General features: G+C 41.5%; 2 protein-coding genes across 2 annotated transcripts in view; one reads left to right on the top strand and one right to left on the bottom strand.

Moving 5' to 3' along the window:
• The first annotated feature begins 5,651 nt into the window (after positions 1-5,651).
• rapgef3 (Rap guanine nucleotide exchange factor (GEF) 3) lies at positions 5,652-22,165 on the top strand. Its single transcript, XM_020617789.1, has 27 exons — positions 5,652-6,126; positions 9,961-10,005; positions 14,092-14,198; positions 14,292-14,413; positions 15,018-15,195; positions 15,380-15,464; positions 15,765-15,825; positions 16,037-16,113; positions 16,211-16,357; positions 16,524-16,630; positions 17,364-17,452; positions 17,552-17,630; positions 17,827-17,977; positions 18,082-18,146; positions 18,254-18,284; positions 18,434-18,509; positions 18,738-18,875; positions 19,071-19,168; positions 19,379-19,504; positions 19,678-19,859; positions 20,536-20,626; positions 20,712-20,762; positions 20,902-20,989; positions 21,083-21,147; positions 21,259-21,313; positions 21,482-21,553; positions 21,818-22,165. The coding sequence occupies exons 1-27, from the start codon at positions 6,043-6,045 to the stop codon at positions 21,946-21,948; spliced, it is 2,601 nt and encodes an 866-aa protein (XP_020473445.1). The 5' UTR covers positions 5,652-6,042; the 3' UTR covers positions 21,949-22,165.
• Positions 22,166-22,658: 493 nt separating this feature from the next.
• Positions 22,659-25,848, bottom strand: part of itga5 (integrin, alpha 5 (fibronectin receptor, alpha polypeptide)) — a 33,469-nt gene continuing 30,279 nt past the window's right edge. The window contains exons 28-30 of the mRNA XM_020617795.1: positions 25,675-25,776; positions 25,422-25,544; positions 22,659-25,279 (exon numbers count right to left, since the gene is read on the bottom strand). Coding sequence (XP_020473451.1) covers positions 25,196-25,279; positions 25,422-25,544; positions 25,675-25,776 — 309 coding nt within the window. The 3' untranslated portion in view covers positions 22,659-25,195. The remainder of the gene's footprint in view (positions 25,280-25,421; positions 25,545-25,674; positions 25,777-25,848) is intronic.

Raw genomic sequence — 25,848 nt, forward strand, 5'->3', positions numbered from 1 at the left:
TTTTTTAACACTTTGCTGCAACTTATCTATCACTTATACTTCAAATATCTTTGCACAGAGGAAACCCCCTACTAACCAAAGCACCGCCCCTAGTGGAGAAAAAAGAAACTGTCATTTTAGACCTCTGATGCCAAAAATATTAAAATACTTAAGTTACTTGGTCTTTATCATGCAAAGATTTTAGATACTTAATGTAGAGTGATGATGCTTTCAAAAATAACAACATGCATAGTTTTCAATTATCAAATAAATTCATACTAAGTGCAGTAAACAGAAACGGCCTCTGGAGGCCTCTGGAGGCCGTTGATAGGCTATTTGGTGTGACTACCACCAGCACCCTAGCTACACTTGCACACAGTTTTGCAAAGCTACTTGACAGGTAGCTTGGAGACCTTGCCACAGTTTTTCTGTGGATTACTGTCTCAGTGTCTTATGTCTTTTCTATGTTGTTGAGATCAGGACTCTCTCCACCAGGACTCCTTGTTCTTCTTGTTACTGATGGTAGTTCTCTGTGTCTCTGACTGTATGTTTTTGGGTCATTGATGCTGCAGAATGAATTTAGGACCAGTCAGAGGTCATGAGCCTATTTTTGTGTATTGTGTTGTAATACTTTGTTGCCCTTTTGTCCATCCACCCATCCATCTTCCTCCGCTTATCCGGGACCGGGTCGCAGGGGCAGCAGTCTAAGCAAAGATGCCCAGACTTCCCTCTCTCCAGACACTTCCTCCAGCTCCTCCGGAGGAATGCTGAGGCGTTCCCAGGCCAGCCGAGAGACATAGTCCCTCCAGCATGTCCTGGGTCTTCCCCGGGGCCTCCTCCCGGTGGGACATGCCCGGAACACCTCCCTAGGAAGGCACCCAGGAGGCATCCGAAACAGATGCCCGAGCCACCTCAGTTGGCTCCTCTTGATGTGGAGGAGCAGCGGTTCTACTCTGAGCTCCTCCCGGGTGACCGAGCTCCTCACCCTATCTCTAAGGGTGAGCCCGGCCGCCCTGCAGAGAAAGCTCATTTCGGCCACCTGTATCCGGGATCTTGCCCTTTCGGTCATGACCCAAAGTTCATGACCATAGGTGAGAGTCCTTGCCCTTATGTAGTTATTTTAAGACTAAGTGTTCTTTCTGGCTTTTTACTCCTTACCTGACTATTCCTATATGCCTAAACTGTCTGTTTATGCATAAATGGAAAATAAAAATCTTGAATCTTGAATAATGGCAATGCATAGGGAATCTAAACATCTAAAGTGCCTAGGAGCTTTGCACACTACTGTGCAGTAGGTAAGGGTATGCATTTTTACAGTCTGTATTACACAAAGGTCATTGGCAGCTCATTGTGAAAGCATTTGTTGTTTAAATGTTTAGTTTTACAGTATATCTAAAATCTGTTTGCTTTTTTAAAGATGTTACATAAATTCTTAGAGTGAAAAGTTTAGCCAGGGTGGCACAGTGATGCAGTGGTTTTCACTGCCAGCTCACAACAAGAAGGTTCAGGGTTTGAACCTCATAGCTGACCGAGGCCTTTCTATGTGGAGTCTGTGTGTGTTGTGTTGTCCCTGTGTCTGCGTGGATTTTCTCCAGGTACTCAGGCTTCCTCCCACAGTCCCACATGCAGGTTAAGTTGATTGGCAACTAAAATGCCCAGGTGTGAATGTGAGTGTGTATGATTGTCTGTCTCTAAGTGTCAGCCCTGTGACAGACTGGTGACCTGCCCAGGGTGGACCCCGCCTCTCGCCCAGTGCCAGCTGGGATTGACTCCTGCAACCCTCTACAGCAGGGCTTTTCAATTAAACTCAGGAGGTCCAGTCAGTTAACATCATCCCAAGCTGAGGTCCAGATTATTACACATCAACATTTTCACTGTGCTTTCAATAATTTTAATAAGACACAATTCATGGTGTGGACAGAAACCTATTCAGGTCCGGATTTGGACTGGACTTCGCATTTGAGAACCCCTGCTCTACAGGATAAGCAGTATAGATAACAAATGAATGAGGTTTGGCATAGACACAAAAACATTTTTTGAACAGTGTGTTAGTACAAACCGCCAACTGGAAAGAAATAATGACAGTAGTAGTTAACAAATATTAAACAAGTACAATTTGAAAAGCAAAAGTAAAATAAAGTTGTCTACAGAGGAAATATTCACATGAAAACATAACCCTGCCTACATGGTTTTAGACAAGAATTGAATTTTCCTGCATGAATCACTGAAGCTAAATATTGTTATTTTATTCTGAGCAACGTTTTACATTTTGACAATCAAGTCAAGCAAGGATACACTTGATGTAAAGCACAAATCTTTGCTCTGACACTGAGCTTTGAAGCCTTCTTGTGGTTGTTTGTAGCTCTGCTGCAGTAAGATGTCACAGTGCATAACCGCAGCATTTTCTGTGAAAATGAAAGAAAATCAAACCACAGACTGGCATGAGCAGTTGCTTATGTTCTTCACACTCTCAGACACACACTGCTCTGTCTGCCGTGCTCTGCGGTGCTCTATTCATGACCAATCAGAAAGATACAGGAAGCTGTGTCCAGAAACACTCCCCACAACTCACATAAACTGCACTGACAGAGAAATCATCCTTGGACAGATGAAGCAAAGGAGCTAAGGCTGAAAAGGGAAAGCAGAAAAGTCAAAAAAGTGTAGAAGCCACTGGAGTGAAGAATTGTAGAGTGTGTCACTGGTAAGTTACAGATCACTTGTCAAAATTATGTAACTGACAAATTGTTTAGTTTGTGATACTACTGTATAAATATTTTATGTCCCGAGATGGATAATTGACTTTATATTGTTCTTGTTGTTTCCCATGGAAATGTAGGATTGTCTGATCAGTTATCATTATATGTGCGCCAAGATTTTATAAGCAGCAGATTTACAGATGATTTTGCATCAAAATTGTTCAAAGGAAAAGTCAGATAATTCATTTTCTAAACAATGTCACAGTATTAGTTCCTTTTTAGCACTTATAACTGAATTAATTTGGTAAATACCACCATGTGATTACACAGCAAGAGGCCCATGTGTTAATCTGTGCTGACAAAGAGAAGGTTTTGCAAGTTTTAGAGTTAATGTCTCCATCTGTTTTAATGCTTTCCCCTTAAATCTGCTTCAGCTTCTGCTTTAGTCTTCCTTTGACCACGGGGTCAAACAGATAAAATATGACTCTCGCTGTCACTGCTAACTGGCCAGGAGAGAGGAAGGAAAAGGTGTGTGTGTGTGTGTGTGTGTCACGCCAACAGACATGCAATTGGCAAAGTACACATTCCATGGGCGTAGATGTGTTGCAGGAAATCCCACTCCCATTCCCGGAGGATCTAAATAGAAACACACACACATACAGATATAAATAAATAAATACAGAAAGAGAGAGAAAGAAACACAGACACAAACAATATTATTAGAGTAATAAAATAAAAACTAAAACACTAAAACTTACATTTATATAGTATTTTATATATATAAAGAGAGCCCTTCATTTAGTGTCTTCTACTCTCAGGCTTTATACAACCATTTGACTGAGGCTTACATTAGCTTCCACTTCACTTGATGCAGATTGCAGAGCCCCTGAGTTCACAACAGAGGGCAGCATTGTTTTTACCAGGTGAGCACGTGAGGTGAAGTGTTATGCAAAGCAAGGTCACCTGGGACCTGTGTCACTGAGGAGTTTTACATTTAAGGAATTTAATCTGCCATCTTTACATGCTCTGAATCTACATCTAAGTCATCAAACAATGCAGTGGTGTTAATGAGCGTTCATTTCGATCCCTGGGCGATAAATAGAAATGTTTTCCCCATTAGCAGCCCTGAAGACCTTTATGTTTGAGACTAAACTGCCATAAATGCAGTAAATAAAACTGCCACCTTTTCCTCAGTGATGTGCAGTTGTGCACACAAGACAATCAAGACACTTTGTCAGATTACTATTAATAGACTGTAGCAATGTGCTCTTTCATACTGGCTAAACCATGATGCTGGCATTCCCTTGGGCAATCATAAGAAGTAAAACTGGATTCCTTCCTCATGAACATTCTTATTTCTGCATTGTAGATTCCCTATGAGGCATTTGGAAGAGACAGAGAGTCACACACACCAAAAACACTGCACTACAAACAGTACTTTCTGTACGATTTGATTGTTTGATTACGTTTAACACTGGTTTTTGGGGCAACTTTGACTGGAACATCCTGATGACTACAAACTTGGTAAGAAGTCATTGTTTATTCCCATGAGATTGGAGTAGATATGTTGATAGTAGCGTCAAAATATAAGGTGTGTAACATGCTTTCTGATGTGCAGTTGAGGTGAAGGAGGGTTGTGATTCAAAGTGAATCGTGTTCTCTAGGATTTTCATCATTCAATCACCACACACACTAAGCTCCAAGATAGGGATAGTAATGTCCAAAAGGAGCAACAAGTGCTGGTGTTAAACAGAAAAGCACAGAAGAGGCAGCTCCGGTGCATTGCTGTGCTACATCTCTTCAGCTCGAGGAACAACCAAACCAAAGCATGGAAAGCAGGACAGGATGTTTGTTCTTATTTGTTCATGTCTTGTGGAAAACTACAGCAAACTGACTCAGACACTGAGGTCGGTACAGGAAGGGCAGTCCTGGACTGGAACAATGGTTGGGATTTAAACAGGTCTTATGTAACATGCCCAGCCTGCAGGACACAGTTGACCATGATCCTGTTAAAACTCGAAGTGCATGGGAAATCAAGTGAAACCAAGTCCCCTTGTCCTTGTCCAGGCTTCAAAATTCCATATGTTTACTTTGCTTTGACTAATAACAGCTACTGCTTCTTTCCAAGCTGTTAATGAAACTCTGTTTGTCCATATAGATACTATTCGACCCATCCTCTCTATGGAGAACCTGGTTGATTCCACCTGTTCTCGACCAAGACGTTGTACATCAGAGAACGGGGAAGTAAGTCATCTGCTTCTGTCCTAAAGGCAATAGGCGTGAACCACAGACGCAGACACAGATGAGGTTATAGCAGCATGGTAAAATAAACAGCAGTATAATTTCAGGTTTATGAATCCATAAACCAGTGGGTATGTAACAGTTTAACACCTGTGCAAATGACAAAGACTTGCGCACAAACTGAGAGCTGAAAGTGAACAAAAGAGCTGATAAAAGACAGTGCAGTTCTCCCATCTGCCCTCGAAACAGTTTATCTGCTTGTCCATGTGCCTAAGGACCTGAACCAGACAGCTGGACAGCCTGATAAGTGCTCAGGCAGAGTTCTGCAGCTCATGCGGGCTGTTCTGAACAGGAAGAACAGGAACGGCACTGAACAAACCGGAGCCCACTGTGCCAGAATGGAACGTTAAATACCTTCCTTAAATACCTTCGATCCAGTCTTGGGTCAAGAGTCACACCTTGCCATGTATTTAAACCCGTGAGCCTGCTGTGTGTGGCTGTGTGGAGATTGTCACTGAGGCTGTAAATTAATAAGAAACATTGTAATGAAGTGTTTTTTAATGCTAAGAACTGTATTTTTGCAAATATATTTTTGTTCGCCATTTCTGTGACTATGTCTAAAATAGATTCATTACATGTTCCTGTTAAGTGACATGCTTTTATAACCTGCAAGATGTGAAATCTGCACCTGCCATATACGCATGAAGTAAATCGACGTCAAGCTTAATAAATCAAATTCTATGAATCAAGGCGGTAAAACGCCAGAGGAGGCCGACTCCCCTAGGATTCTGTGTAGTTCCTTGTCAAAGCCACAGAGCGCACACACACAACTCAGCAACAAAGTGCGCCTGTGCCGGGATGGGGATGTCTGACCATTACGCAGCTCGTTCTCGGTGAGGCAGACGCGTCCGGTGAGGTTTGGGTTTGGATGCAGGAGCGACTTAACAGAATCCTACCTGGATTTATGCGACAAAATGTGAGCTGTGGCTGTCGCAGTGTCGTCGGTGTGCAGTAACGAAGGGGTGACGGGTCGACTGCGCCGTGAGTAATGTCAGGAGGTGCAGAGTCCGTGCGCAGATATTCTGACTGGGAAAGTTACGCGTCGATTGTTTTGATCTGAGTCAAGATGCATCTGTTTCGGAGTCATCATTACCAAGTGTTCCGGGACCGCTACTCAGGGGAAACGCCGACTATACGGGGCATCAGCTGGGTATGATGCGTTATTGTTTACTTAAGAGAAACAACTGAGCGGCACAGTTAAGAAACGTTTTACTGGAGCCCTATGGTGGCACACAGAAGATGATGATGATGAGAATAATGACAAATGCACCACAATTATTTTGAACATCATGTCTTGAGCATTTTTGTGAAAGGGCAGAGGAACCCCACGGTCTGTTGTTCATGTTTACAGTGAGCTGAGCCTGAGCTCTAACACAAAACAAGAGCTCCTGCTGTAGCCTGTAGTAGATGTCACTCGCTAGTATGCAAACGTCTAGTAGTTAAGGTGTCTACAGCGTGTCTGCTTTGACGCAGCGTGGCTTCAAATCTTAGTTTTTCTTAAAGTGGCAACCACGTTATATGAGGAATTTGCATCTAATACATTTTGTGCTGAAAAGTCTGAGCTGCAGCAGAGGTGAAGAAAGTAGAAGGGCTCCGTTGACCGCACTTCACAGTCTAGGTAGCCCAAAAAGGCAGTGCGCAGACATTTCAAGAATGTTTCCAGGAGTCCAGAGCAGATTTCTCTATTGTTTTAGCAGCTCTGGTGTGGAGACACAGGAAGGTAACAAAGCACAACGTTTTTATTAACCCCAGGTTATAAATAGTGTATTGTCCATTGTTCACCTTCACTATGACACCCCTACTGTATTCAGTTTATAAAAGAGTTTGTAGCAGAATGTGCAAAATAGAGGTGGGTGTTTCCAGGTCGCAGGCCCTTTCACTTCATTTCTTGTGCTTCAGGTCTTTTACAGTAAATGGCTTCAGTATAACATCATATGTCAAACTGTAACTCTCCACTGTTAGTAGCTAGACCGCAGCATATTACTTTACATCACGCAGCCCAAAAGAGCAAATAAACAGTAAATAACTAACAATTATGTTTTGGATATAGCCTTCAAGTCTGACACCCAGCAGCCAGAGCTTAACATGTGACACACATATTCTTATTATTCATTTATTCATTTATTTATCCTTTATTTAACCAGTAAGCCTCATTGAGAATGACATCTCTTTGTCAAGAATGGCCTGGCCAAGAGGGTAGCAAACAGTTAAACATGGGATAACACATGTAGACAAATACAACTGAGACATACTTCAGCAAACACAACATCCAGATAGTACAAAGTCAAATGCAAACCAAAAGAGAGTTAAAAAGCATAAACAAGTACACTTTAAAATGAATAATGGCAATGAGTGATCATGCTATGTTCTCAGTCCCTTATAATGGATTTAAATTGCTCCAGAGCAATTGTTAAATGTCATAAGAGTAGTTCAACCTGTTTTCACTGAGTCTGTTTATTCAGGTTATCTTACGTGTGATAAATTGTACACAAACACTTTCACAGAAATGTCCTGGCTGTTTTAACAAGATTTACAGAAGTTCAAGTTGACAACATACTTTAAGCACCCTATTGTAAAGTGAATGAATGACTTGGCATTATACACATGATCATCTTTTTTGATGGGAACCATGCTGCCACAAAACGTGAGATCATCCTTATGAACAAGATTTACTGTAAGCTGCAACTTAGGCATGGTATTAACTGAAGTTGCAGAGACTTGAAGAGATCAGTGTTTCCCAAAATGGTATCCAGTCTCTCTCTTCATTGTTGTATAGTGTCAACAATGAGCCCATTTAAACTGGCTCTGAGGCATTAGCTGAATGCGAGGCTCATACAGTCCGATACCTTAAACAGGGGCAAAAACAAGCTCATTTTGCTGTCACCATAAGAAGATGCACTCCTGTGCTTCTGGCTCTAACATACCACTGCATAGACATGGAGACAAAGCAGAATAAAATGCCTCACATTCATAAGGGTTTGTAATGGTGTCTGCTTGTCTGGAGATCTGGAGGAACACTGGGTTTCTTATGTACTCAGGGGGTGGACATTTTGGTTGGGTCTCAACTGATAAACTATGTGATGCACGTGTTTTTATGAAGGCATATTGGGTTAAAAATCCTTAGATCAGAAACAAAACACGTTAAGCTTAAAGTTTCTTCAAGCTGTTCACCCACAGTAACGACAGAAATTAATGACGTTTTATGAAAATGTTAGAACTGTTGGCAACACACCGTTCAGGCAATGATCATATGATGTAACTGGCCAGAAAAACATGCCACAAAGTTTACCTGCAGAAGAACTGGAGACACCGCATAGGTGTTTATCAGTGATGCGAAGAGCTGATCACAGCTGCATGATCAGTTTAGTCAGCTACGAGTCATGCTTTATGATGTGTGTAGTTTAAAGTTTTCAAAGCTGTTCATGACACTTCAAACAAAAAGTGAGTACACGTTACGAGCAGTTGTCTTGTTTTCCTCTGCAGTATTGAAAGTTGTTCATACAATGCAGCTCAAAGAAAGTAGCTCATCCTCAGTAAATATTTTGTCCTTGCAACATGAGCAGCCCTACTGACACAAATGTGGCACATGCATATCATTTTTCCTTGTCTTGTGAAAGTCCAGGCGTAACACCTTGTAACCAGGTTATTTGACCTGATAATTCCCTTGAATAAAAAATATACATGTGATATTTTGTTATGGTTTGCGGACTTGCTTCCTATTTTGTGCTTTCATTTTGGTTTGATTTCCTGGTTTTGTGTCACCTCACCTGCTCCAGCTTTACCCTATTTCTCAATTACTGTTCATTGTTTCCACCGCTGCTCATTATCCTCTGGTCTCCCTCCTTCCTCTCAGCCTCTAGCTGGTTCATTCTGTACTTACTGTCTCCATTCACTTGCTACACCCTATTCGTTTGCCTTGTTCCTGTAGCTCGGTTAAGTCTCCTGCTTTGCGTTCTGTCCCAGCAGCCTTTGGACATTTCCCTTGAGGACTCTGGACTTTTCAGTTTTGTTGGAGTGTTGTGCTTTTGAGTTATTTTCTTAGTTCCCTGACTGAACTTTGAGTTGTAGCCCTGTCAGTATTTTGTTATGCTTGTCAGGTGGAGCTCTTTTAGTTTTTTTCCTCTCAGTCTCCTAGTCCCGTTACCTTAAAGGATCTACTCAGAACTAGTCCCTCTGTCTGTGTCTGCACCCTGGGTCCTACCTAGCCAGTAGGTTGTAACATATTTACTGAAAGCAATTGCCTTGGGAATAAAAGTACACAATGGTACTTAGAAGAGGCTCATAAAACATAAAAAACTAAGCATTAAAGAGGAAGTCCAACTTAGGCAGACAGGGTAGAGACATGGGAATGGTGTTTTACTCCTGTAAGTCCAGGCTGCAGGAAATGAGCCACTAGAAATAAATGTGATTAGGTGTTTGTATATGTGGCCACTGCTGGAGTCTATTTATCTTTGAATGTGGCCAGCAGCGACTGACACCATCAGTAAGACATTTCCCCACAGTGATTAATAAAGTATAATAAATTAAATTAAAAAATAAATTAAATGGCAGGGCTTTTCAGATGGCTTTAATCATAGGTGGAATAGTCTGCAGTTAAAAGCAACCTTTTTACTTAACAGAATGTGTGGCTACGCACTCTTCCCACCCACTTTATTACACACTGTTGACACCCACCCACACCACGTTGGAGACAATGGTAACAGCGCAGGCTCAGATCATCTATTTGTATTGACCTTTATCCCAACAAAGAGAAAATAATTATTTTTTTTATCTGGACAAATCCAGCTTGGTTCTATCTGTTTATTAATTATTATTTATTAATCTGTTTCATCTATAATTCTGATTATTTGTGCATCTGCTTTGAGATTATCATTAGTGACCAGTGCAGCTAATTCTTGTGGAATTTAAAGCAAGTTAGCTGCTGTGTTTCTGAGGTTTTAGTTATGTTTGGTTATTATAATGTCTCTGTTTCTGTTTTTCCTAGACTCCACTGCCAGAGACCCTGGATTCAAAGGACACTATGAAGCAGGTGTGTATGCCATGGTGTGGTGCACGATGCTTTGGTACATCACCTTCCCACAGTCAACAGTAATCCAGTGTTCTCACCAGTGCATGTAAACTGCTTGTGAACATTAGGAGAGACAGTGTCAGGGGAAAACATCATTTCATTAAGTTTTACCTTTTAAGCAAATATGGATTGTGTCCTGCAGCATAATTAATGACTGACTAAATGTTCATGGAGCTTTGGTCAGCAGGGTTAATAACTATCTAGTACCTTTTAATAAGTAATGTGATATTCTATGTACTTTTTTATTCAAGACAATTAGGTTTCTCAACTTCTGCACTTGTCTCTCTGTTAATTAGCTGAACACAGTTACTGACAGTTGGCATTGCTTTTGAATGCGAGTCTTTATATCACCAGCCTGGATTTCTCTCTCCTGGCAGCTTTAACCTGTACTGACCTCTGTTACTATCTGGAGCTGCAGTGGTTGCATCCCCTCAAACTGCTGAACTTGTTCTTTTGTTGTTATAATATCCTGCATTACTACTCAAGCGAGTCTTAAAAAACACATTCCTAGAGGAGCAAGCAGTCACAAGAAGTCTAAAGGGCACTCCAGGGCCCACAGTCAATCGACCCTCCCCACCATCCTGAGCCTCACCCAGCCCCGGCCCCTCGCTCTGCTTTATCTCAGCTTCTTCAACAACATGCCAAGGAGGGGCAGTTTAAAACACTGATAACAGGGTTTGACAAGGAAAGTGGATCCTGATGGATGCAGTGGTCTCCCCCTTGCAGAAAGAGCAGACCATGAGAGAGGAAGAGAAATAGAGGATCTTTCAAGTGCCAGTGTTTTGTGCTGGAGAGAGGAGACAGAGAGGTTAAAGTAACTGAGTCTGCAGGAGGTGGGTGTAACTCAGAGCTTTGTTTGGTTGCCTAGCAAGTGTTGGCTCCAGATCCGAAAAGTCATCCCTGAGCATCATACATTCTGATGGCACTCTGCGAGACAGATAGTTTCTAATAAGCTGTGTTTGATCGTGCTCCAACTCTTTAAGCAAAGTGTACAATTTTTCTTGAGATGTGAAAACACTAAAACAGAATTCACTGTATTAAACACAAGCTTAGTGGCTTTTAGTGCATTTAACAACATTTTTCACTGGTATAAAAAACTTTTTACATGTTCCAGGCAACTTCTAGAAAAGTCTCACATGATCTTCACTCATGGCTGATGTGGTTCTGCTCTGCAGCTATAGGCTTTATGGATTTGATACATAAGTTGTGCTGTGATTGTACAATGTGTTTTTGTACTTAAGGCAACTTTCCCACATGCCTCTAATGTCGGTCAGAGATGTAAGTCCACATAAACTACAGATACAGCTTGAAAGATTAGTGAACTGATGCCATATGACCCCGATCAAAGACCTGAATAAACATTTTACCCATATTCATCATGTTTTGAATGAAAATGTTGTCGTCACAAATGTGGTCTTATATTTCTGTCACACACAAAGAAGGGGAAACATAAACATCTGCAGTCCACAGATTAAGTTCTGCATTAAGTTCATATCTCACACTGCTGCTAACACAACACAACCTCTAAGGACACGGAGACAGTACACAACAGAGAAAGGTGTCGCCTACAGAGGAGACATATAGCAGACACCTGTACTCATCATCATTCCAGCCAACATGACAAATAAAACCAAACCACACATTGCAAAAGATTATGACCTTTTTCAGTCACGACCAAATTCAAGTTAAAGATGACACAGATAGTAAATGATTCACATAATAAATGATTGTTCTAATAAAGATGTAGATGTTTCCAGTCAAATGACACGTGTTCACATAGTTAGCATCCGCTCTGCTGCAGAGTATCTGAGCAAACTGTACTGCAGCCGTTCTCCAGGTAGACACTACATGACCATGTACGATTCACAATTTAATTCTAAATCAATATCAAGTTGATTAGAAACTTTGGATTCGCACTTTTTAAAATATAGGCTCTTAACTGTAATATAAGCTCAACAGCAGAACAGGCCCTAGTAATAAAATGGGCATGGCTGTCGATCCAAACCTTATATGAGGTCCATACATCAGCGTTAGCTGACAACATTCTGTACTTTGTGTGACAGCTGCACTTGTAGGAAAGGTGTTTGCTCTGTAATCCAACCCACCTGGAACAATGACCTGCAGAATATACAGTAGTTCTTAGGTTAGGTGACCTACATGCAGACAGTAAACAAAATGTAGGTCGTCACTGGAACCTTTTTCAGCATGTTTACATGATTGGCAGGTTTAGCAGCGTGGGCCAGGCCCCTCAGTAAAATATGGCCTTTGGTACAAGGTTAGGTAATGGAAAATTTCCCCATGGAGGAAATATATTTTGGAGTTGACATGCCTGAGAATGTGACTAGGGGTGTCCCAGGGGAAAAATGCCGCCCTGGGAAGACTTGTGACCTCTAGACAACATAACTCCATCGGGCACTGCAGACTAGGGGCACATCTACTCTGATGATGTCAGGCCTGGAAACAGGGATGATAGGTTCAAGTGTCTACTGCAAAGTGTTACCCACAGAGGTTTGTTATAGTTGTACACTATAATAAGTAGGAAAGTGTCTATTGCAAAGTGTTGCCCACAGAGGTTCGTTATAGTTGTACACTATAATAAGTAGGTCTGTGTGAACTTGGATCTATCAAGAATGTGCTATAGCCCTCCATTTTGGTGAAAGAGCAAAGGTTGTTATATCCTGAGTGAATTCCAGAAGACTAGATTGGGCAGCCAGTGCAGGTAGCTTCTGTCACTGACTTCCTTACATTGCCACAACTCCATTCAACAAGGAAAGATGTAGGAAAATGGTCATTTTTGAGTTCTCTGTAAATCTTCACCACCCTGGGCAAACAGCTGTACCTTAGTAATCCTTAGAACAAACAGCCAACTGTCTAAGTCACAGGACCGGGTACAGGAGAAGCAAAGAGGGGGAGTCTAATGGGAGGAGCAAGGTAAAGTTGCTCCATCATTGTAACAGTAAATATTCTGGAGTGGCACTTTGATTCAGTTTGATCCATTTGAGCATATGAGCATGAAGCATGAAAAGGCCTGAAGTTGGAAAGTCATATTACAGCACAAACAAAGCCCATTTTAGTTACATAAGCTTTGCTTCTGCATCAGCTGTCTGCAATTTATTTATTTATTTTAATCCTGATCCTAGTGAGTCAGATTCCTTGTTTGTTCCACATACTTGGCCAGTTTGATTCATGTGTGTGTGTATATATATAGGACTGTTTTTATGGTGTTAATTGTCAATGTACAGTCAGGGCACCACTGGGAATGAGAGCTTGCTCTCAACTGTTTTTTTCTCCTGAATAACTAAAGGTTGATGATGATGGTGATGAATAAACCTAATTCTGATTTTGATTTTGGCAAAGTGAGGACATTGTGTTCTTCCTCGCTTTCTGACACCCCATCAAAGAGCTGTTTGAGAGTTGGGTTCAAGTTGAAACTGGGGTTAGGTTATGTTTAGTATGGGGGTTGGCCATTTAGTTGTGAAGGTTAAGGTTAGGGCTAGGGCATGTGTTATGTCACTGAGTGTCCTCACAAAGATAGCTAACAAATGTCTGTGGAAAGAAATATCGAGAGGAGTTCAAAGAACTACGCAGAGGGTGGTCAGAAAGTTTGTAGTCACTGTGTGTCAGACAGAGAGTGTTGTAGAGGCTGAGAACCCAGCGAGGTGTGGGAGAGTTGAACATAGCCATTTTTAACACATTCTCACCTCCCTGCAACCCACACACACACACACAGATACACCACATTACACTCGGACGCCCACACAAATCTCCACTCATGCTGTTGACATACAGTATGTTCATCACACATGCAAAGAATCTTGTCTGTTTCTGTTTCACACACACACACAAAGCCTTCTTTCTCTTGCCAAGTCGGTTGTTTCAGTAAATAAGCCCATCTTGTTGCATGTCCTCCTCCCATCTCAGACTTTTTCTCACCCAGTTTTATCACTGCATAAAAAGTAACACAACATGTGTTCATTCCTACAATAGAAAGAGAACAAAAAAAGACAAAGTTTAACTGCCTAAAAATCTTTTTTCATGTTCATCAAGTTTCTTTCAGATCGCATTGTGAAGGCAGCGAGATCAGTGTATAGTGTTATGATTGAGAGGAACCCTGGTCTGATCCGAGACAGAAAGTATCACCTCAAAACGTACAGGTAGCTATTCTGGTGGTGTGACTGCTTCCATGTTGAGACTGTGACAGTCTCTACAAACGGCATGTGAACTGATGTGTCCACGTTCCCTCCCAGGCAGTGTTGTTCTGGTAAAGAACTTGTTGACTGGCTGATGAAACAAAATGAATGCCTCCAATCAAGAAGCCAGGCAGTTGGGATGTGGCAGGTCTTGGTGGATGAAGGAATCCTTGTTCATGGTAAAGGCTTAAGTTTTCAGATAAAAACTTACAAATCTTTTTTTTTTTTTTTTTTTTTTTTTTGTCAGTTTTACTTAACACCCTTTGGCCTGCTGCTAAAATGAAAGACGTGATATGTGGGGCAATGTGGAATAAAAATCCACAAAGCGTCCTGTTATATTTTGGTATTTTTAATATATTCTGATGATAATGTCTGAGACAGCACTCATGAAGTTCCCAGAAGAGCGTGAGCAGCCTGAAATGCGACGTCTGAGTCTGGGATTTGTTCTCACTCAGTCAAGTGTTCACTAACCGCTTACGCGCTTTGAATGGGGCACTGTCGTCCTGGAAGAGTGTGCTCCAATCAGGATAGAAACGCTTCATAATCAAATGAAGCTCACTCAGAATGCATTTACACTTATTTCCATTTATCTTGTCATTCCAGAGTTTTCTCCTTAAGGTCAATATTTGTTAATGTGCTTCCCTTTCTCTTTCCTTTTTCTAAACTAATCAGTATCTTTAAGTTTAGAAAAGTTTGTTATATGTAATCGCTATGTAACTACAGGTCTAAAGTCTTGGTCACATTCAGCTCAGTGTTTGTTTTTCCTCCTCTGCCCTAATCAAGTGAAACATGAGTTGAACTTCCATGACAAAGACACCCAGTTCTACCGCTTCCAGAACTCTGCGTTTGGCCTCAACCACATAGCAAATGAGAAGGACTCAGAGGACGAGCTGCAGGAAGGACTATCACTGCTGTCTCAGCTGGGTCCCGATGCTCTGCTCACTATGATTCTACGTAAATGGTTAGTATGTTGAGTCTTTATCGTTTTATAAAAACCTTTTGTATATGTAGTATAACCAAGTTAGTAAAGGTCATTTCACATTTGTTAAAGGTTCAGACAACAGTTGAAAGGAAGCTTCCATCTCTCAGCAAGGTGTTTAAATGCATCTGCATACACATATTGTCTCAACTCTCCCTGTGTTTAGCCCCAGTCAGAGGAGCTCTGAGGACCTGGAGGTCATCTACGAGGAGCTGCTCCATGTCAAGGCTGCTGCTCATCTCTCCACCTCAGTCAGTCGCAGTCAGCACCTGCACATCAGATATTTTTGTATTATTGTTATTTTTGTAACACATTTTAAATTATTCTTTTAATTTTTAGAAACAGGTTGTTTCCCCGTGATGTTGTTACCATTTGAGCTCATTTGTGACGATCATTTTTTATTGCCAACACATCAGCCAAACTGCTATATATGTCAATGTTCCTCTGATTCTTAAACTGTTTGAACCAAGAACCACTGGCGTATATAAGACAATGAAAACAGATGTTATTGGGGTAGTTAGACCTCTTTTCTTGCCCTGTTGTGCCTGTAGGTGCGTAAGGAGCTGGCAGCAGTGCTGGTCTTTGAATCACATGCCAAGGCTGGAACTGTGTGTGAGTGTGACAGCTTCGTTGATGTTTGAACCTGGGTAGCAGAGAGAGACATACACATCTTCACAGTGTAGTGGAACTGCATTATGTTCTTGTGATAAACAGAAGAGGATGTTTTCTATCCCCAAACCATATATAACATCAAGGTCATCACTTGTCAGTCATACATACATGTTCATGTAGAGATGTGTAAATATCTTTTTTTGTGACATAGTGTTCAGTCAGGGGGACAAAGGCACCTCCTGGTACATCATCTGGAAAGGCTCCGTCAATGTGATCACACATGGGAAGGTGGGTCTATTTTATGGTTCTAAAAAACAAATAAATCTCAGAAATGCCTTGTTGCCAAGTATAATGCAGTAAAGCTGAAAGTGTCGTGTGCATACAGGGGCTGGTGACTACACTACATGAGGGTGAGGACTTTGGGCAGCTAGCGCTGCTGAATGATGCCCCTCGTGCCGCCACCATCATCCTGAGAGAAGACAACTGCCATTTTCTCCGTGTTGATAAACAGGATTTTATACGCATCCTCAAGGTGTGTCTGATGACATCAGTTTTACAGTATATATGCGGCACTGTGGCCTTTTCCTTAGATAAAAAACATTAAAAAGTAGGAAAGAATGGACATGCATCCAAGGCACACCACAAATTCAGATCCACCGACGCATTTCTCACCCATTTTTGTTTCCCTTCTTCTTCAGGATGTGGAGGCTAACACCGTGCGCCTGGAGGAACATGGAAAAACAGTGCTGGTGCTGGAGAAGAGCGCTGACTCAGCCGAGCAGGGGGGCGCGGGAAACAGCAGCAAGTGAGGAACTCAGACGTACCCATCTCTGAAACAAAACAGTCACTTCACAAACAGGACTACAACAATCACCAAGACACTTTACCAGGGTGTCAATAGATAATGCATCATGGCGATAACATAAAAGCCACTGGTCATCATAACACAATGAGGAACATGCAGATCTTTTTGTCAAATGTAGTTAATATCTAATTAATGGACTGTTGTCAGGGAGCCAGAAAAGAAATGGACTTTAGCCCTGCCTTGTTGAATGACTTGTTATCAGTCATGAAGTGTTTTAGCAAACATGAAAGTGAATGAACTTGGTACTGACCTCTGCTTTAGGTCATACTTACCCTGTGTTTCTCTCATGGCGTCATACCTACACACACTACATCCATCTTTCCTTGTTCTTTCCACTCTACCAATATGTATTATCTGAGGAGCCCGGTCAGTATTATATTTGGTGTGCTGGCAGTTAGCTCACAGTGCCACTTGGAATAAAGCCACACAGAGTCGCTGATATGGCTGAGACTCTCAGACTAGTAGTCCCAAGACAAATGTTGCATGAGCAATCATAAGAAGAATTTAAATTAGCAGTGATTAAAAAGGGTCTAAACATACTGAGCAGTGTTTATAAAAGAAGAACTGCTCTACATTATGAGGCGCTAACTAAAGCATGCAGAAACATTGATGTTAAGAAAAATAATAATTTCCTTTTCTCTCCTCTTCTGCTGTGATGTGTCTGTCTGTGCAGATACACAGTGATGTCAGGAACGCCCGAGAAAATCCTTGAACACCTTCTGGATACAGTAAAGTTGGACTCTAATGGAAATGATGCTATAGGTACGGGCCTGCAGGCATGTCCTTGCTTTTTACCTGATTTTATTCAGCACGACCAGACTTAGTCAACTGTGTCCTGTTGTGATGTTTGTCTTATTGCAGATCCGTGTATGAGCGACTTTCTGCTCACCCATAAGGTCTTCATGCCCTCCAGCCAGCTGTGTGCTGCACTACAGCACCAATATCCTGTCACGGTCAATAAGAATAACAATGATACTTCCACTGCTACTGCAGCTGCTGTTGCATTTATGATTTTGAGCTTTTAATTTTTGCAAGTAAACTATAGTACAACCTGCTCAAATGCAGTGTCTTGTAATTGTCTCTTTGTTCTTTCTTAGTACGGTTTGTTGTGTTATGCACCTTAACCATCACTGCACCTACCAGGCAGAGCTCTCTGAGGGTTCAGATCAGGAGAAGGCAGCCTACAGTCTGAGCACCAAGCAGAAGGTAGTGAAGCTGATTGGCCAGTGGGTGGCACTGTATGGCCTTCTGCTGAAAGAAGACCCTATTGCTTTGGACTTTTTGGAGGTGAGATTACGAGATCATGCTAATTACATTCATTCTTATTCTGCTATTATGTATTGGAATATTTCTATGAACACTGTTTTTTCCCTGTATTTGGGCTGAAACAGAGGATGAAGAGAGACGTTGCAGTGGATTTCCGTCTGTTCAGCCAAAAAAAAATATTATTATTGTGGTTTATTTATGTGCAGTATCTTAAAACAGCTACAGTTCTACAAAATTCTTTAGTTAAGTCAAATAAATATTGCAGCATAGTGTTTAACTCTTTTAATGCCATGACAGGCTGGAGAACGGATATCAGTCAGTGAGCAGGGTAAGCATCCTCACCGAGCTTTGGCTTTTACAGGAAAATGTTTTGAATTGACAGCAGAAAACTGAACATTAATATCAGACATACAGTTTAAATGAGAAAATGCTGCTACCATTTATCAGTTTGATGTCACTGACTGATACTATTGACAGAACCAGCAATTCGATTGGTTTTCAAACTGTGAGGAGCCAGTGGGGAGGTTACAGCCATTCAGAGCACAGGATAAAGGTGAGTAAACCAGCAAATCCAACTCCAATCCTGTACAATATATGTAGGTTGTTTGGATCTGGATAACTGCAGAACATTACATCATAGATCAGTTACCGTCCATTAGCCCATGTTCAGCCTCTGTGGATGTTGTTTATGAGTAACACGCTACCGTACATCACTGCTCACGTCATCAGTCACCATATCAGCTTCTCTTGACATTATGACTTCTGTCCCTTCTCTGTGCAGTGTTATATGAGATATACAGTCCAGACAGCAAACCCCTCACTCTGATGCTCCCTGTGAACTCATCTGTACAGGATGTGATGTCAGCAATAGTTAAAACTGGCAGAGATCACATCCTGGTTAAAATCAACTCTGCTGGAGGTAGGACTCATATTGATGGCATTTTTATTTATTTGTTTTTACAAATGTGCATAGCTGATATTTTTCATGTAAACTGTTGGAGACTGTTCAGAGCTACAGATTAATTCAGTTTTCTGTCTAGCCTGAGTCTTGTTTATAAACTTTCTGCTGTTCATTGTGCTGAAAATTGGTTTTTGATATATGAATTGCAAACAGAAAGAGCTCAGTTAAAGCTGGATGGTACTGCAGTGTACACCGCCTTGGGACTGAATGAGAGGCTGTTCATCTGCACAAGCAGCCAAATCGAACAACTGGTGAGGAACAGGTGTCTTCCATACCAATCTTGTGTTTGTTTTTGTGGATAAAAAGCAGATTTCACTCCTCTTCCCTCCTCCGTTATTGATTAGGCTGCAAACAGTTGAGGCGGTTTTGTTCAAAGCAGCTTCCCTGTCCATAAAGCTATCAAATACACCCTGCCACAACCTTCTCTCTGCTAATTTTCTCTTTTTATCTCTGTCTCTCAGATGCCTCTGAAGGAGCAGCAGGGTCCAGAGCAAGGAACAGCGGACGTCCTTGAACAGATGGGCTCTAAAGAAATCGCCAATGAACTCACTAATTATGACTGGGAACTGTTCACTGCTATGCATGAGGTTAAAATCATTTTCCTTTTTCTTTCCACTTCCTGCATGTTTCACATGTTTCTGAAGCAAATCACATTGTCACCTGTGTTAAAAGCTGGCCTCTCCTTGAGTTCCAGATTTCTTTTTCACAAAGTCTGTCATTTATTTCATTGGTTTGTGACTCATCGTCCCCATCACCCCAGGTGGAGCTCATCTACTACATATTTGGGCGGCATAAATTCCCAGGTGCCATCACAGCTAACTTGGAGCGGTTTGTCCGTCACTTCAATGAGGTGCAGTTCTGGGTGGTGACTGAGCTGTGCCTCTGTGAGGACTTGGTGAAACGAGCAGTTCTGCTAAAGAAGTTCATCAAGATTGCTGCAGTGTAAGAGTTTGTTACGTTAAACCTCAGCCATGGTTTGATGAGAAAGTAGGTTTGCCAGTGTACCACTGGGGACATTCACGGTCCCCAGTGGAACATGAGTGGTTGTCTGTTTCTATGTAAATGTTTCAGCAGCAGTTGTATGGATTACCATGAACTCTAGTACATGCATGTTGTCCAGAGGGTTAACTATGACAACTTTGGTGATCGTCTGATGCCAATTTGAACTTCTAACATTTTGACATTCCCTCGGATGCAAACATGCTAATCTAACATGGTAAACATCCATCCATCCATTATCTATACCGCTTATTCCTGAATAGGGTCGCGGGGGACTGGAACCAATCCCAGCTGTTACTGGGCGAGAGGCGTGGTCCACCCTGGATGGGTTGCCAGTCTGTCACAGGGCTGACATGTAGACAAACAACCCAGAACCTCCTTGCTGTGAGGCAACAGTGCTACCCACTGCACCACCCCATGGTAAACATGATACCTGCTTATATCGACATGTTAACTCAAAGCACTGCTGTGCAGCCTCACAGAGCTGCTAGCGTGGCTGTAGACTCATAACCTTATTTGCATATAAGAAAGAAATGCTTAAAACCTACTACTATAAAGTCACTTTGTCAGTCTGAGACCTATTGTAGTTGTTTGTAGCCATGCTCCCTCTCTGTCACAGGTTAAAGGAGCAGAAGAATCTCAATTCATTCTTCGCTGTAATATTTGGTTTGAGCAACAGTGCAGCACAGAGGCTGTACAAGACCTGGGAGGTGAGAAACCCCTAAATGTAAACAGTTGTGGATGTTGTGTCACCACTTAATAACATCTGGGAATGCTTGTTGTTGTCCACTACAGAGAATACCCAGCAAAACAAAAAGAATTTACTGTGCTTATGAGAGGCTGATGGTAAGTTACACTCTCACTTGCGCTAGTTTCATAACTGTCCTAAAACTCTCAATGTACTCTTATTCCTATAGTTTCCAATAACATGTAAAAGCAGTCTTTAGAATCTCCTGTTAATTTGTTTCATCTCTCCTCCTGCTAGGATCCTTCACGCAACCACAGGGCCTACAGACTGGCTGTGGCCAAACTCAGTCCTCCTTACATCCCCTTCATGCCTCTGCTGCTCAAAGGTAATGGCAAGCAGCAGTCTAAACTGTGGCTGTCCTGACTAAATCACCAGGATACTCATTAGTGACATATTTTCTGTTCATGTCTATGCCCAGACATGACATTTATCCATGAAGGAAACCCAAGCTATTTAGACAAATTGGTCAACTTTGAGAAAATGGTAAGACAAAAAAGTTTTGTAACATTGCTCAGCTCAGTTATTCTCCTTTCATATAAACTCCTCAGTATGCGATTGATCTGAAATGTTGCCTTTTTCCTCACATTGTCACAGCGCATGATTGCCAAGACAGTGAAAATGGTTCGAGAGTGCAGAAGCCAGCCGTACAGTAAGTGATCCAATTTCACTTTACCCTTCATACCTTGAACAGGGAACACATTCAGGAAAGGTCAAAGAGGTATCACAAGCATGATGATGTAACTGATGATATCAGGCATGTGTATATGGATGGTACATGTAGGACATGTCAGATAAGTCAACAACTTCTTCTCTGCAGTGTCTTCATCTCCACAGAGGGGCCTGGCAGACCGGATGTTTCTGGAAGGGCCTGCTACTCGCTTGTCTACATGTAGGTTACATCTACTGTATCATTAACTGTTGGAGTTCCTGTAAGCTAAAAGCTTTACGATAATCAGTTTTATGTTGGTTTTTTTTACTTAATGACTGTGGCTAGTGGCAACCATTTAGGTTGGTAGATAATTTATCACAAAGTTTTTATCTTGATCAATATGCGCTCCACAGCCTGAACACTGTTTCACTGCTTTTCTTGTACAAACATTTACTGTGCATGTACTGTATGCAGAGTCTAACGCAACTTGTTCCTCTCACCCAGACTCCGACCACGCCCTCCCCCTGCGGAGTCCCCTGCGGAGTCCCGGCAGCGTCCAGCGCTACATTCAGAACCTGAAGGTGATTGACAACCAGCGCAAACTAACACAGCTTTCAAGAACAATAGAACAATAGGATGTCAACCTGCAAATGTGCAAAGACTGTGGAACTATAGTACAAATCTACACCGGAACACACAGGTTGTAGCTGAATGAACAAAACTTCCACGTTTGTCTGAAAAGATGGACCTGTGGTGTTGTTGCCAGAATCACTGAGTGCCATGAATATTCATTCTAATTAAAGAAGACTTTACATTCATGGAGAAGAGAGTTAATATTGCATTGTGCACAGTAAAATGCTGAACCAGAGAACGGGTGTTGTAGGTCCATGGGAGTAAGTGGGACACTGTGTGTAAACGTTCCTGTTGACCACATTGGAGACTGGTCCTCTCACAAAGGCAGTGTTGTATTATGTACAGTTAGCCAAAGTACGGCTTTGTTTAGTGCTAAAAATTATTTATATCATTTTGTATTTTGCTGGCTGTGGACAGTGAAGGGTCACAGGAACATAGATCTAAATGCAACACAGGTAATCACTTTAGGTCCTTTTTTAAAAAACTAGTATTTTCACATAAAGACTAATGTATTTAAACAGATCTTTTTTGGCAACTGACATCCATTTCATACATGATGTTTTCTAAATAAATTATTTTCTCAGTTATGTGTATTCAATGAAAGCATGAGAAATTGTAAAAAGAGAAATATTTTATTTAAGGTACAAACTGTAACAGATAAAACTTGATGTCAAAAGACGCCGATCAACACGCCCCATCCCCCACCCGCCCGACAAAAGAGTTCTCCCCAATATGGGGACAAATATTCAACACAGATCAGCTTTCATAAACTCAACACTCTCCTTGTTATAAATATGTACAGCTTCTTTCTGAAAGTCCTGGAGAGTGAACAGGGGCTACAACAAGAAAAAAACAAAAAAGAACAAACCCAGTGCCTTCTCCTGATGCAACCATGGAGGAAGTAGTAAAAATATATATACATCCCTTGTCATTATAAATAATGGGATGGTAAAGAATTTTCATGTGGACAATGTTAAAGGATTTAAATCAATTACCAAAATGAGATTTTGTGGACCATTTGACAAATAGTAAATCACTATCCTCCACGAGAGGGCAAACAAACGTGAAACACATGGTTTTTATAACGGTGGACAGGTGAAACAGCAGAGCACATAAATTTTCAAAACTATGTCAACAAACCCAAATTGAACTCAGACACATTCAGGTGCTGGTGTTTCTGTGTCGGGCTGCGGCTTGGAGATCAGCAAGTTCAGGATAGTCATCTAGCAGTGAAGTGGTGAGTACATCTGTGGAACAATCCTTAATAAAACTGTTTCATACGTTAGTGAAAGCTGGTGAAAAGCCAGAACCTCACACAAGGTGGTCTATGTGCGTTTGCCACTCATATGTCTGCTTTAACACAACTTAGTCACAAATAAAACAAAAGAAAGCACTGTAATACTAAAAGGAGGGAATATAAATATTGCACTTCCACAGAACATTGACCTCCCAGTGCCTGGTTGTTATCCCTGTGTTCGAGGTACAAGACTTCCTGCAGGATGCTAAGGTCTGGACGGCAGCCTTAGTCTTTTTTCCACTGAGGTAAGTATTGTAATTATTGTCTGGCAGTTAGATAAGGCTTCCTGACACTGACTGTATTTAGGCTATCATTTCAATAGTAATGCAGAATGGCTTAACCTCACAGATCTCAAACTACAGAGGTGACAGGGATAAACCAGGCAGTGAGAATGGTAATAACTAATTCATACACAAAACAAGTGTCCATAAATACACCAGTCATACAAATGCATATATGCATGAAATCACACATGTATACACGCAAGCAAACACACACACACACACACACAACTGACTCTAACACACTGACATGAAGTATTTACATTTAAAGCACATTAAATGACAAGTAAAAGAAACCAATACAAAGCATTTCAACTTTCAGTCCCTGTGGCCTTTTGGTAGTGGGGTGACTTCAGCCACTTCTCTTTCTAAACATGGACAGATTTTACTCAAAACAATCAAAACTACAGTATCTCACAGTAATACACACTGTAATTGAAAATGGATCCTTCATGCTCATAAAGAGTGATGATCCTGCTATGATCTGTTAAAGCTACAAAGCTGATTGTCACATCTCTTGTGGCTTTTAACGCTGTGGTTTCTCCTGAGAGTCATTTGCTTGCACATGGTCTCCACATTGCATGAGATCAACACAAATGGAGCAGGAATAAAGACAGCAAACCGTTCTTTAGGAGAACACTGCTTTTTTGACAGAAGCACCACACTGCTTCAAGCCTAATGTGAGGTTCCACAGGCATGCGGTGGTTCCAGTCCCACCCCAGTCGACTACAAGAATGATGATGCCAGCACTGGTAACTCCGAACAAGAACACACAGGACATAGACAGGAGTCAAAATCAGATCTCAAAGGAAGGTTAGTCAGTGAGTCAGTCTTTGGTGTCTTTGGAAATATATCAGTAGATTCCTTTGAGTGCAAAAACAATTCAACCCAGCACTGTCCACCATCCTGAGGCAGAGAGAGATCATTTTTATGAACAGTTACAAAACATCCATCCAAGCATTTTCTATGCCCGCTTATCCTGTTCAGGGACGCAGGGGGGCTGGAGCCTATCCCAGCATGCAATGGCCAAGAACCAGGGGAACAAGACTTATGTTAAAAAAAAAAAGCTAAATAAAATTTTGTGCTAAAAGCTATGAAACAAGTTTGGTTTCAGCATCCAGACATGTTATATTTCCTTTGCAATAGCTGAGTTTTCACCTGAAACTTGTTCAGTGATCCGTCAATAAAACCATGTGTTCAGGACATATCAGAAAACTTCTTTGAGGCCCAAGCAGGCAGCATAATTCACAAGCTGCCACAAGCTACATTCTGTCAGAGGCAGCGAACACATCAGATCATTAGCACCACAATAAGAAAGTTAATGGGGTATTAACAGAACTTTCTATCACACAAATGCACAAAAGGAAACAGCAGGCAACTCACAGCATCCACAGGCTGACGGCAGCCTGTGCTTCTTCTGCAGCCGCTTTCTTGTTGTCCACCTTGGAGGCACTGAATAAAGTTCTATTAGATAACAGTCTCAACTTTTCAGCAAAATAGGCATAAATAAAAAATAAAATAAACATTCATTTGATTTTTTGTCTTCTCTTAGTGCAGCACAGTGGAGTTCCAGTGGTCTCTCTTTCACCTAACTGCTTTCTGATCCACTCTACATGTTCCGTCCTGTTTCTCTGCATGGCCAGGTACTGTGGTTCTGGTAACTCGGGTCATTTACGCCTCAGAGGCAGCCTGTGGTTTTAGTTGTGCTTTCTCCATGGCAGTTCCATAAGGTAGAGATCGCTTGAAGAAGCCAAGCTGCCAAAAAAAAGAAGAAAATATTTTTTAGAAAAGCAGGAATTAGATATTAACACAGACCTGATTAGTTTAACTGCAGTTCCATTCATCTTTCAGGGTGGTAGTACATTCATTTTTTTAAATCCTTTGTTTCACAGCAAACCTTGTATAGGACGTAGATGAGAAGAGCCAGAAGCAGTAAACCAGCCAGAATGGCCAAAATAATGATCCACAGAGGAACCGAGTTCTCAATATCAGGCTTGTTCCACACCACTGGGGTCACCACCTACAGATGAAGCCACAGTTTGTCTTTAAGTGTCAGTTTAACATGAGATTTTAGCTGATACCACTCTATGAAGTACTGTAGGTCAGCTAGAACATACAAATTAATGAATGCATTAATGAATCTTAAATACCTTTCTGTGTCCACTGGGTGTATGTTTGGGTAGGATGGCATAAGGCATCTTCTCCACACTGTATCTGGCCAGGCACTCCAGCACATAGTGTTTATAAGCCCTCTGATGGAAGAAGCATCAAGTTACTAAATTTGATTGCAAATGCACGTAATCCACTAGATGGCAACAGAGACC

The sequence above is a fragment of the Monopterus albus genome, unplaced genomic scaffold, assembly GCF_001952655.1.
Source record: "Monopterus albus unplaced genomic scaffold, M_albus_1.0 scaffold194.1, whole genome shotgun sequence".
NCBI lineage: Eukaryota > Metazoa > Chordata > Actinopteri > Synbranchiformes > Synbranchidae > Monopterus > Monopterus albus.